Here is a 12,363-nt window from a genome sequence, read left to right on the forward strand (position 1 = left end):
TCTGCCAATTACATCTGCCACCCTTCTCCAAATCTGTGCCCCTACCTGGCCCCCCCAACAAAAATTTTCTAGACACGCCACTGCGGATTTCACCTCCTATTTCAATTGAATTTTATTTATACAGCGTCAAATCACGACAACAGGCGCCTCAACGTGCTTTATATGATAAGGTAGACTACAATAATACATAAAGAGAAAAAACACAACAGTCATATGAGCAAACACGCACACCAGCGCTGTTGTGGCGGGTGTGTCTAAACAGCGACACCTGCCGTGCAGGAGAATACTGCAGGGAGTACTCGCGCCCTCAGCTCTGGAATAAATGGTACCGACGTCACTGTTTGCGGCCAGTGTAAACGGGCCCATTACATTACAGTCTCCGGCAGCAGAGCAGCCCGCCTCCTCTGGATTGTGGACCAATGACTCGGACGCCTCTACATCTCGTCTGCCTCTCAACCCGCGTTCAGCCCCTCGCATGACGTAACGCCCAATCTGAAAGTGCAATGGCGATATTGGACAATAACAGCCATCGCGCTTGGGGTCCACATCTATATTATGTGGCTAAGGTTCAAGAAAACACCTCCAGCCGGCTGCAAAACCACATATAATATCGGCACAGAGCGCGAGCGTCAACCTGCGACCAGGAAAGGTGATCTCCCAGCCTCTGCACGCGATGACAGCTTAGAATAAATCGCTGGTGAGTCCAAACTCTGCTGATTGCAACAGCATTCGCCAAAGGGGAAAAAAGGCTTTTCCAGTAAATGGTCTCTTGCAGGCAGCAAGCCTGAGATTTCAAAGGGGCGTGGCGGTATGCTGGGTACTACTTCTGACTAACGGATGCTGATAGCTTAGCAACAGCGACGGGGAAGGAGAGCAGAGACAATGGATGTGCCATTTGTCAGCATCGTTACTGGGCAGGCTGAGCTGAGCGCGTGTTTGCTGGACTAGAGAGAGAGACACGATCCTCGCCACTTTGTTCCAAGTGAGCAGCAAGGAGCCGTGGATGCGGAGTGGAAATGTAAACAAAGGGTGTGGGCCTTCCAGCTGGCCTGTGATGCTCTGCCACACACATGAGCATCATGTAGTCATGTCAAGAAGAAGGCCAGCCAGCTCTGGATCACAGCTGCTCCAGAGCCCCAGAAACCCAGGGGTCCCAAACATTATACTGGGTCTCTGCAATAGTTTTCAAGCTGCCAGCTTTTATTTGCCGTGCTGGATTGCTTTTCTATTGTTGAGCAAGCTATTTTAAATTTCATTGCCTTGGACTTCAGGACAGTCTAAAACGATTTTCACTATTTTTGACATTTTATAGATCAAACAGCAATGCTTCCTTCATTTTAAATAGCTTTAATAGCCGTGCAAACATCAGTAAGCCATAGTTAACACTGTATTAATTAGTTTATCTGAATTCAAAAGTACAGCATTAAAGTTATATTTGTATTGTTTAATAGCAAAGCCACTGAAATACACTCACATCATAAAACTCTTCAGATTTTTTGGTTACAGTAATTCTAGTCCATGCGTCCACCAAACGTTTAGGTCAATGAGTTAAAATCCTAAGATTTTATATATATCTTATTGTGCTTGGAATAAAAATAAAACAATGTTTCCATCCGTCCACCTGTTCATTCCCCTATTTATCCATCCGCTGGATTGGTTGGGCTTAAGTCTACCTCAGCCATCATATAGCAAGAAGTAGGATACACCCTGGACAGGTTGCCCGTCTGTCACAGGGGGAACGCAGACAATCACTTACATTTACTGCTGATTTAGGATCACCGGTTAACCCTGTATTTGGACTTTGGCAGTACACCACTGACTGAACACACTGAACCCACACAGAGAGAGGACCTTATGAGGTGATGGTGCTAACCACTGTGCTGCCCTGAAAGACACTTTTATTACTTAAAAGTAACAACAGCACCCACAGTATAAAGGTAACAAAGTAACATCCATGTAAATGCCATTGTATTCCAATGAGAAAACTTCTATTAGTCACTTGGCCTGTCAGGTGGTTTTAAATTTGTGGCTAATCAAAAGGATAATGAATGTGAATATGAAGGCATGGGTTAAATACCAACCAGAAAATGCAATCCTGGACTTTTAATGGCCATATGAATATTGAAACTTGGTTTTAAAGATGTAGAGTATTGGTTCCCTTTTGGGTGTGATAAAAAAACAATGACAATCCAAATGGACTCTGAAAGTGAAACTGTTGCACCTCCCAGGCTTGACATTTCGCTTGTTTCCTAGGTGTGACGTGTGAACAGACACCATGGCCACACAGGAACCGTCCCCTCCTTCATCCATGGAGAGCAATAAGCCCGGCTTCCCCAAGAAGATCCTGGGCAACAAGCTGGAGGACAAACACCTGTGCAACTGCTGCCACAATATCCTCAGACGGCCTTTCCAAGCCCAGTGTGGACATCGCTTCTGTTCCTACTGCTTTAACAGGACTGTGAGGTGAGGAGTGGAATGGCCAAAGGCTAAAATAAGTGCTTTGGAAGTGATTGTAAATATTTAGATTAAAAAAAAAAAAAACTTTAATCATTTAATATATAGTAATGTTGCTCATTCTCCTTTGTTCAGTTTCAGGGAGCTGCTTTTAGAGCTTCTATCGGGCTAAGAGAAATGAAAAAGTTAATTACTACTTAAATGATTCTAATCCAGCACTATTTAATTCCAGCAGTAATTAGCGCTCAACTGGTAATAAATTAGTGCTTACACTGGATTAGTGTTATTAGTGTCCCACTGAAGTGGGAGACTGATGTGTCACTGATTCTTTGTGTGTTGCTTATTCTTTGTCAAAAGCTGTAAAACCACATTGTCAGCGGTTCAGTATTTTTTGAGTGGATCTCTTTGCTTTGACACCATTGATGCATCTCTGTAAAATATCTTTGATGACAGAGACTTGATCATATTTGGATGAGGGCGTGGAGCTGAAAGTAATCAGCTGAAGCTAACGAGCTCGATTTGCAGTGTTCTTCCATAGGCTGGATGGGTCGGCTGTAGGACAGAATCCTGCCTAACATGGCATAAAATGCTAGATTTTTACTCATGAGCCCAGTGGACAGAATGTTAGCATAAATAACCATGAACTGACTCTATTACTGTTCTGATAAAGTACATTAAAAAATGCACCAAAAGCACAAACATGATCGGGAGCTGCTAATATTATTAATATCTTTAAAGTGCATATAAATCAGCAGCTAAATCTTTAACTCATAATTTAAGTTGTCATAGCATATGTCAGTAGCATAAATTATTGGCTATGTTGTTGTTTAATTGCAGTAATGGACCTCAGAAATGCAATGCTTGCATCAAAGAGGATATTTTTGAGGACCCTACCTCGATTTTAAAACAAGGATGTGTGAGTACTCTTTTTTTCGATTACTTTTTAAAAAATGAAACGAATCACCTTGATTTGAATTGGTGAAAGATTAAAAGAAAAAGAGCAGAAAACAAGCTTCTGAAGTTAAAATATGTCTGACGTGAGCTCTGCGTGTTGCCCCGTTTACATCATGTGCAGTCTGTGCAGTAGTAACAGCAGCGTGATGATGCTGGTGATTATGAGTTTCAGCTAATGCTTAGATAATATAATCGTCACCAAATTAAATCATATGTAAACTTACAGTAAAGTAACTGCGTGCATGTGTTGAATGTGCAGCTTTTCTGACACTGATGAACACAGCAGCTGGACGTGCGTTTCACAGATGCAGCTCAACAGCAGATCCCTTTTTATTTTCTCTCGTTTTTTTCAGGCTTTTCCAGACAATGCGGTTCGAAGGGAAGTTGAAAATCTGCCAGCTGTTTGTATCAATGAAAGCTGCACTTGGAAAGGAAGTATAAAGGAGTACGAGGTGAGGCGGCTTTTTTTCCTTCACTTGTTTTTCAGTAACCAGGTAGCCTAATGTTTTGTCTTTGTCACTTTGAAACGCTCGCTAGCCCCGCCTTGCATGGAGAGTACTGTGTGCATGAGACAAAGCAGCCTTGGCGCTCTTCTTGAGCAACCATAATCTGGATTGCAAACAGATGTTTAACAGAGTTTCTACAGCAGCCTGTGGGAGGTGGAAATGAGGCTGGTGCATTTATGAAACGGTGTAAAGGAGGCATTTGGATAACGTGGGAATGTGCAAACAGAGCAGATATTTCTACTGCTTTCAAGAAGTGGGAGGAAAAATCGATAAAGCATAGTATCACAAATTGTGACATTGCATCAATACAGGGACACCAAATTTCTGGTTTGTTTGGGTGTTGCAGGCAGGTTCCAGTAGACTACCTCGCAGCTGTGGATGAAGTTCAATGGGAATAATGGCCACGGTGCAAATAAAACTTGTACAGCTTGTTGTTTAGATTTGAAAAAGCACAATCAAGTTAAACAACTTAAATCTAGTCTCCTCCGTATCACATGTCCAGCAGCTGCCTTTAGACAAATGCATACATTATGTAAACATATTGCTGCCACATTTCCTGTCTTTATATCTACCAGTTTCTTTGTGGGAAATTGTGTTTGCATGTTTTTCTTTGGTCTCTGGGGGCCGTAACATCTGCAGCTGTTGTTCTCCTTCTTGTGGCTGAAGATGGTTCTTTATAGCTGTGGTTTTTACCTTTGGACTCATCGTCCTGTTACAGAATGCTAGTGTTGCGTGAAGGATAAGACTCTAAACATCTAACATTGTTAAAGCTACAGCGCTGTTCTGTACGTAGACAAATAAGCCTCCCAGGTAACAGAGGTTACCATTCTGCCACAGCACCTCAGCATAAGCTCCCACTTTCCACAGATGAACCACGAGGGGAAGTGCGAGTTCATGATCATCCCCTGCCCCTCCTGCAAAGAACGAATCCGCTTCAATGAACAGGAGCGCCATAATGAGCGAGAGTGCCCTGAGAGGACGCTCAACTGCAAGTACTGCAAGGAGCCGTTCCACTTTAAGAATATCAAGGTTGGAAATGATTTATTTAGACCAAAGATGCTCGTCGGGGCCTGTGCGGCAGATCAGAGCAGCTATTTGTGTGGCATTAAAAGAAACGCTGCTGCCTTTTCGTTTTTTTCAGGCTCATGATGAGATCTGCCCCAAGTACCCGATGATCTGTGAAGGCTGTGCCAAGAAGAAAATACCCAGAGAAAAGGTAAATCTGAGACCAACGTGCAGAAAAGGTTGTAAAACTTTTATGGTGTAAAACTGACCATAGGCCATGTAGCTGCTGTACATTCTCTTTTTCACTAATCAAATGTGATGGCAGGGAGTATGCAACTGAGCTTCTGAAAATAATGAATGTACTTTGTCATGTTTACTTATGTTTAATAAAAAAGAAACTGAAGATATTAAGACTAATCAAACAAATTTGAAGATGCAATATGTAAAATGTCACAAGATACAAAGTAACAAATATAAGAAGAAAAAGACACAACTGATTCATCACTCGCTGTTAATACACAGCAGATGGAAAATCATTTATATCGATTGTGAGAAATTGACTATTTTATTTCTTTTGTTTCCCAGTATGTGGACCATATCAAATTCTGCAGCAAATTCAGAACTCCATGTCGATTTCATGTGGTGGGATGCGATATGTCTGTAAGTAGCCCGATTGTTTTCTCAATAACAAATTCAGTATTTGAGCACACAGTCAGATTCAAGACTATAGGAGAGAAAACATCATCTGAACCAAGATGAGGAGGAGTGAGGAGGTATCTTTTTTCCAGTGACTGTATATAAAAGATGAACAGAGCCACTGTGATGTCACAATTTGGTTTGTGGACTATTGTTTTGAAAGTTTGAGCATTAAGGATGACCATCCTGCTTAGTTCTTTAAAAACACAAGTGCTAGTTAGCCAGTTTGGTTAGCAGTGTTATTCATTGTAATGTTTGGGATTGAAATTGTTATTGGAAAAACTATCGTGGCCTTGAGAGGTCACTGCAACTTAGGAAAACACCAGCAAATAGAAAACCGCCACAAAAACACACAAAACACAGTGGAAGTTTAAAAAAATGCTGCTAATACTCAACGGGACAAGCTAGTAAACGGCTAATAGTAGACAGTAGACTATTATATATTCTTAGTGAGAGATGTTTTGAATTAAAAAAATAAAAACAGGAGTTTACAATACATTGGTGGAAATGAATCGTGTGAATGAATGAATCAAATGAGTTAAGACTATGTTAGATTTACCGTTCTCCTTTACTTCAGTAATTACTCTGTGCATTCATATATTGTTTCTGGTTTCTGTTGCACTTTTGCAGGTGGAGAAGGAAAAGATTCATGACCATGAGCGCGCATATGCCTATGAGCACCTCAATCTTCTGCTGCATTACATTATGGGCATGAAAGTTAGCATGGAGGGCCTACAGCCCCAGGGACTGGAAGTAGCCGGACACAAACTGGTGGAACTCCAACAATCCCTCAAGGAACTCGAGGCCAGAGTCTCCCAGCTCAGCACCACCTCCTCTGGGCCTCCCGTGCAGGGAGCCGCCGCCGCCGCATCCTCATCATCTTCCAGCTCTGGACCTCCTGGTCCACCTGCTTCAGTTCCTCTACCTCCACCTCCCACTCTGCCTCCCACTCTCTCTGTGTCCACATCCTTCACGCCTCTGCCCAGCTCCGTGGGCGCAGCGCTGGAGCTCCAGCTTCACAGCGAGAAAACCAAGGTGGCCGAGCTCGGGCGCAGGTGCACGGAACTGGAAGTCAAAGCTGGCACGTTTGAAAATGTGGTGTGCGTCCTGAACAGAGAGGTGGAGAGGTTCGCCACCACCATGGAAGCCAGCAACCGTCAGCATAAACTGGACCAGGATAAGATCGAGGCTCTGAGCAACAAGGTAAGCTCGAGCCATGACTGCAGCATTCCTTGTTCTCTGAGTTTTAACTCAGTCAAATCTGAACACACAACAATGGACCGTTCATTTTTAGATTCACCATTACTTTTTCTTCCGTATCGATGTAATCCAGAATCCTGGAGAGATCTTAGGTTGTGGTTGAATCTGTTTATTTGCATACAAAAAAAGGTGTGAATGGCTGATTTAAGGATAGGCGAGTCTAAAAAATACTTTTAGCACACACAAAATACCTGCACAGATTTTACACTTCCGGTGTGTAAAGGCTGCTACTTTGAGAAAACTTGTTGCCTGCCAATTTATAAAATCCTAGAAAACACAGGAAAAGGCTTGGAGATGCTTCAAAGTGATACTTTGAACAAACTCAGTCTTTTCAAAATATTTGTAGTTTCTTCCTTAAAGGCAGAGTGATGTTGATCACCTTGAATTGATGCTAATATGAATTAGTCATTTGTAATGTCTGAGCATGTTTGTGAAACCAACCAAAACTACTGCACTTTTAGTTGGTTATTCTCTCAGCTGCTGTTCAGTCACTGCTGGAAAATATCCAATTTAATGAATATGTGTTTGTTTTCCAGGTGCGACAGCTAGAGCGGACTGTGGGGCTGAAGGACCTGACGGTCGCAGAGATGGAGGGACGGCTGAGAGAAATGTCCGCCACCACCTTTGACGGCGTCTTTATCTGGAGGATTTCAGATTTTGCCAAAAAGAGACAAGATGCCATCGCAGGCCGAGCCCCTGCCATGTTCTCGCCCGGTAACACTGCGCATTATCACGGTGTTGATCCAAAATCATCAGCCTAGAATACCAGGAGCATGATCAGTGAACTGGTTTGAGAAGAGCAGCAATAGATGCCTGCAAAATTAAAATCGTTGAAAAAGTTATTACTAAATTGTTGAAACTGTTGTTGTCTTGTGCGAATAATTAGTTCTCTTTCTTGTTCTCTTCCAGCCTTCTATACCAGCAAGTACGGCTATAAGATGTGCCTACGGATCTATCTTAATGGAGATGGGACAGGGCGTGGCAGCCACTTGTCCTTGTTCTTTGTGGTGATGAGGGGGCTGAGTGATGCCCTGCTTAAATGGCCCTTCAACCAGAAGGTAAAAGATTAAGAAACAAGCAGGCATTCAAGTATCCCCTTCTGGTTGTTGACCAGTCTACTGTTTTTGTTGTTCTTATTTCTTTAAGGACCACAATGAGGTTTGTTCTGCTGAAACTTGCCTATTTTATCCCAACAGTAATCTCTTACTTATTTGACTTCCAGGTTACGCTGATGCTGCTGGACCAGAGCAACAGAGAGCACATCATCGATGCCTTTCGACCTGATGTCACTTCCTCCTCCTTCCAGAGACCCGTGAGCGAGATGAACATCGCCAGCGGCTGTCCACTCTTCTGCCCGCTCTCTAAGCTCGATGGCAAGAACACTTACATTCGTGACGACACCATCTTCATCAAGGCGATTGTGGACCTCACCGGCCTCTAGACGACCTCCATTGGGTGTTACAGTTTGGCAACCAGGCAGCTCTTTGACCATTAAAGGCTTCATTTTGGCTCAGTCGCGGTCCCTTTCAGGGCGCCATTTGGGCACCTTGCTGTCCCCCGCAGCTTTGGGGAGACAGACATGCTTGCGACAGTCTGCTGCATGTAGCTGCTCAGACCAGACGATGCAGGCATTCTTATACCTTGGTGGTCTCTGTGTGAGAACCCTCACCTCCGTCATTGCTGTACATTTGGGTGCAAAACTTACTTTCTTGACATCACAGCATCACCATCCACGGTGATAAAGTGCCGTTTCAGTTCTGCAGGCGAGTTTTCAGTTAGAGGAAGCAGGCAGCAGTGCGATGTAGTCAGAGTGGTGTTGAGCAGAAGCAGAGGGGAGTGAAAAGGTAGAACTGCATCTTTGTTTTTCGTCCCCTGCTTTCGAAGGCTGGGGGATGTTGCAGAACATGCAGAGTGTGTTAGAGCAGGGCTGTAGATGTGTTTTATGTGATCACTCTGGTGAAGCTGGCGGTAGAATTATAATAGAGTTAGAGCGTGGCTTGATGCAGATTTTGCTTCCTCTTAAAGATTGTGGATATTGTGAGCGTCTCAGTTCCAGTGTGGAGTAAATTTGCATAGACAAACGTGGAGTTATGTTATGAATAAGATTACAGGCATTTCTTTTTATTTCTTCATTTCTTTTAAACAAAATGCATGCTGCTGGAGTTTTAAGTATAAAGTATAAAAATGCTCTTTTTTTGGGAGGGGGGGGTTGTTTTGGTTTTTTCTTCAACTGAGCTTCACAAAGTTTCATCATTTGATATTAAACTTGTTAGTGATTTATCCATCTGTGATGGTGGACATTGCCTGCATGTCTATGAAGCCAGGCTATTTACATGTAAAGTCAGTGTTGCGTATTTGTTCCTAATAAGGGGGTCGTGGTTCTGATTGGTGGTTTGGTACATCTGTGGAAGATACAGTGGAGTTACCAAGGAGTCAGGGCAGCTTGCCAGTCAAGCCTGAGGTGTAAAACTTACATGTGGTTTTGTCTCTGACAAACATACATCGCTGGAGTTTTTCCCAAGGATATGCTCACTAGCTCACATCTCAACACATAGTACCGTGCCCCACCACAGACTGAGGTCAACGCAGATTCCACGAAATGAAGGAATAGTATGTTCCTTGTTTTCTGTCCTTACAGTATACAGTGCGTATGTGTTTCTGCTGCTATATGATAGAATACTCATGTGAAAATATATATATGTGTGTATATATATATATATATATATATATATATATATATATATATATATATATATATATATATATATATATATATATATATATATATATATATATCGCTGCAAATATAAATGAGCTATGTGTGTGGAGGTAGAGAGGATGGAGACAAGAGATTGTATTGTTGTATTGTTGCAGATTGATGTTCAGCGCAGCCCCCGAATTTTTCGTTTTCCCTTTTCGTGCTCTTTCACCCATTTTCCCCACAGCACCACACATCGAACAAAAACTCTGGTTAAACTGGGATGCACTTTTTCGGCACGCATCCTGAGGTTTTAAGGTTCACGCTGGCCTGTTTGGAAACCAGTCTCGACCTGTATTGAAACCTCTCTGTGCATGGGAGGCTTCGATTCATACTCACTATGGAGTTTCACAGCGGCTTTCCTCGTGGGCCACGTGTGAATGCATTTATTTGTATTTGTTTGGATGAAAATACGTAGAATAGTTATTATGTTATATCTGGCGCCGCTTCCGTTCAACAGAAGCAGCTGCCTATATTCATAGCAATGTATAAATATGTATCTTTCATATCATAATGTTGAAATAATCTATATATCAATGTTAATATACACAAGAGGTTATAATAAACATAGTATTACTGAATACCTTATTAATTCTATATCTATATACCAACTTTTTGTTTGATGGTTTGAACAGGCCAGGACAACCCCTTTGTGACTTGTGATTCTTTCTAGAGTGCAATATATGATCATGTCTGTTAGGCTATACAGAGGTCACGCTCGACTCATTTGTTTTCATTACCCATTCTGGCACCGAAGAACCGCAACCCAATTCTCCGAGGAAATATGGTGCTTTCCTTGTCATAAATCATATGCTATTTTATCAGTAACATGAAAATCACAAGTCAGTAGCTATCTGTGAGGATTACTGGCTCTGTGGGCTTTTAGAAAGATCATTTTATTGCTGAGGAATTCTTGTTCCATACAGTGAGTTTATACTCTTATCTTAGAAACCTTTCAGTGAAGGCTGAGCATGTAATAAAATAGGATTACATGGACTTTTTAAAGTGTTCTCGTAATGTGCCAAACTCAAATATTACCTCCATGTATGAACACTGTTGTACTGCAAGTTGAATTTTATGTTCTATGCTAAAATATGGTGCCAAATATGTTTCTATTTAATTTTTCTATGAAGATGCGTGTGTGAGATTTTAATATGAGGCGTCATTACTTCTGTAAGCACCAGAGGAGCTGATTAATACTGTCCCATTTAAAATGTCCTCAGATGAGGTTTCTGAATGTAAGCTTTAATTAAGTTGGTTTTCCTTTTCAAAAAACACACAGCAGCCGTTCTGTCTTGTGATGCAGTTGACTTGAACCAACTTTTTTTGTGCACTTTCTATCGTTTGTTTGTCCAGACAGGGTATTTTGTTGAGCGATTTATGTACCTTGAAATCAGAGCCATATATATTCTGATGTTGATAATTGATGTATTATGCTGAAAAAAGGACATGCAGTATGTAATAAAGCGTGGTGGTTTCAGCCTGTGTTGATTTTTTAAAGTGCATCTTTAATAGAAAGTATAGAAAAAAGAGCATTTTGAATCTTCAGTTAGCATTTTGATAATCAGCCTTGCCATTTTTTAGGGATAGATATTCTAGATAAAGTGCTATGGGTGGAACACTGAGACTCGCCTTGTTAGTGAGAAGCAACAGGCTAATCAAATGCTAGCTTTTCACACACCAGAACTAAAGCACAATCTACTGGAAAGTCCTTATAACACTGCAGCCCATTACATTAGATAATCCGATCGCAATGCTCCAAAAGCCACCGACAGCGCAAACACAGAGGAGAGCTCATTGACTACAATTAACAGAAGTGAGGCCTAGTGGACACCAAGTAGCTGTAAAAGACACAGCAACTATGACTCGCTGGAGGGGGATTTGCACGTCAGTAGAGATCACTCTGTGTGGAGTGGTTGTCTGATGCCACTAAGCACTGCTGTTTCAAGCTGAAAACTGCTGTTAACTTAATAAAAGAGAAATGATTTCGAAAAAGAGAAACTCTCATCCGAATTCTCTTCAGCTTATTTTTATCTTGTTGAATTACAGTTAAGCACTGGGGCTTCCATCTGCAACAGAAAGACTTGCTTTAAAGGGTTTTCTGAAGAAATGTTGTGATAACGGTTTGGCTTTGCAAGTTCAATAGAGAGGGACAGTCACACTTCCATGTGAACATATTAATCCTAAACAGACTTTCATTCACTATGTTGTTACAACCTGTGCTACATGATGAGCTGAGTCACTTTCGCATGTTTATCCTGGTCTCCAACTAAAGGAAGCTGGTTCCTTTATTCCCTGTGCTATGCAGACTTTCTTAGGCTGATATTTAGAATCTACTCTATCAGAATATTTGTTCATTATTTTTTAAATTGGATTTTGCACGTTGTTGTTGCATTTTGGAATGATTTTGTCAAGGCTGCCGGGGCGATGCGTGTGGTGTGGGAGGAAAGGACCCAAAATGCAGGCAACGACTAATGATATGAGTGAGAGTTTATTTACAAGTGGCAGAGTGACAAAAAACAGGCAATGAGACACGAGAAGCTACTGAAGAAACCTAAACTGGGAAAACTAAAGCGCAAACCTGAAATCATAATAAAACCCACTATACACACACACACACACACACACACACACACACACACACACACACACACACACACACACACACACACACACACACACACACACACACAAGGTAATCAGGCAATGACACACAGGAGGGAAGCACAG

At 41.9% G+C, this 12,363-nt stretch overlaps 1 protein-coding gene across 1 annotated transcript; it reads left to right on the forward strand.

The window, feature by feature from the left end:
• Positions 1 to 307: 307 nt before the first annotated feature.
• LOC113025455 (TNF receptor-associated factor 2-like) lies at positions 308 to 9,574 on the forward strand. Its single transcript, XM_026173186.1, has 11 exons — positions 308 to 697; positions 2,254 to 2,463; positions 3,292 to 3,370; positions 3,762 to 3,860; positions 4,782 to 4,943; positions 5,056 to 5,130; positions 5,505 to 5,579; positions 6,246 to 6,818; positions 7,412 to 7,589; positions 7,785 to 7,933; positions 8,098 to 9,574. Exons 2-11 carry the CDS (start codon positions 2,276 to 2,278, stop codon positions 8,314 to 8,316), a joined length of 1,797 nt encoding a protein of 598 aa, XP_026028971.1. The 5' UTR covers positions 308 to 697; positions 2,254 to 2,275; the 3' UTR covers positions 8,317 to 9,574.
• The last annotated feature ends 2,789 nt before the right edge of the window (positions 9,575 to 12,363 follow it).

The sequence above is a fragment of the Astatotilapia calliptera genome, chromosome 7, assembly GCF_900246225.1.
Source record: "Astatotilapia calliptera chromosome 7, fAstCal1.2, whole genome shotgun sequence".
Taxonomy (NCBI): Eukaryota; Metazoa; Chordata; class Actinopteri; order Cichliformes; family Cichlidae; genus Astatotilapia; species Astatotilapia calliptera.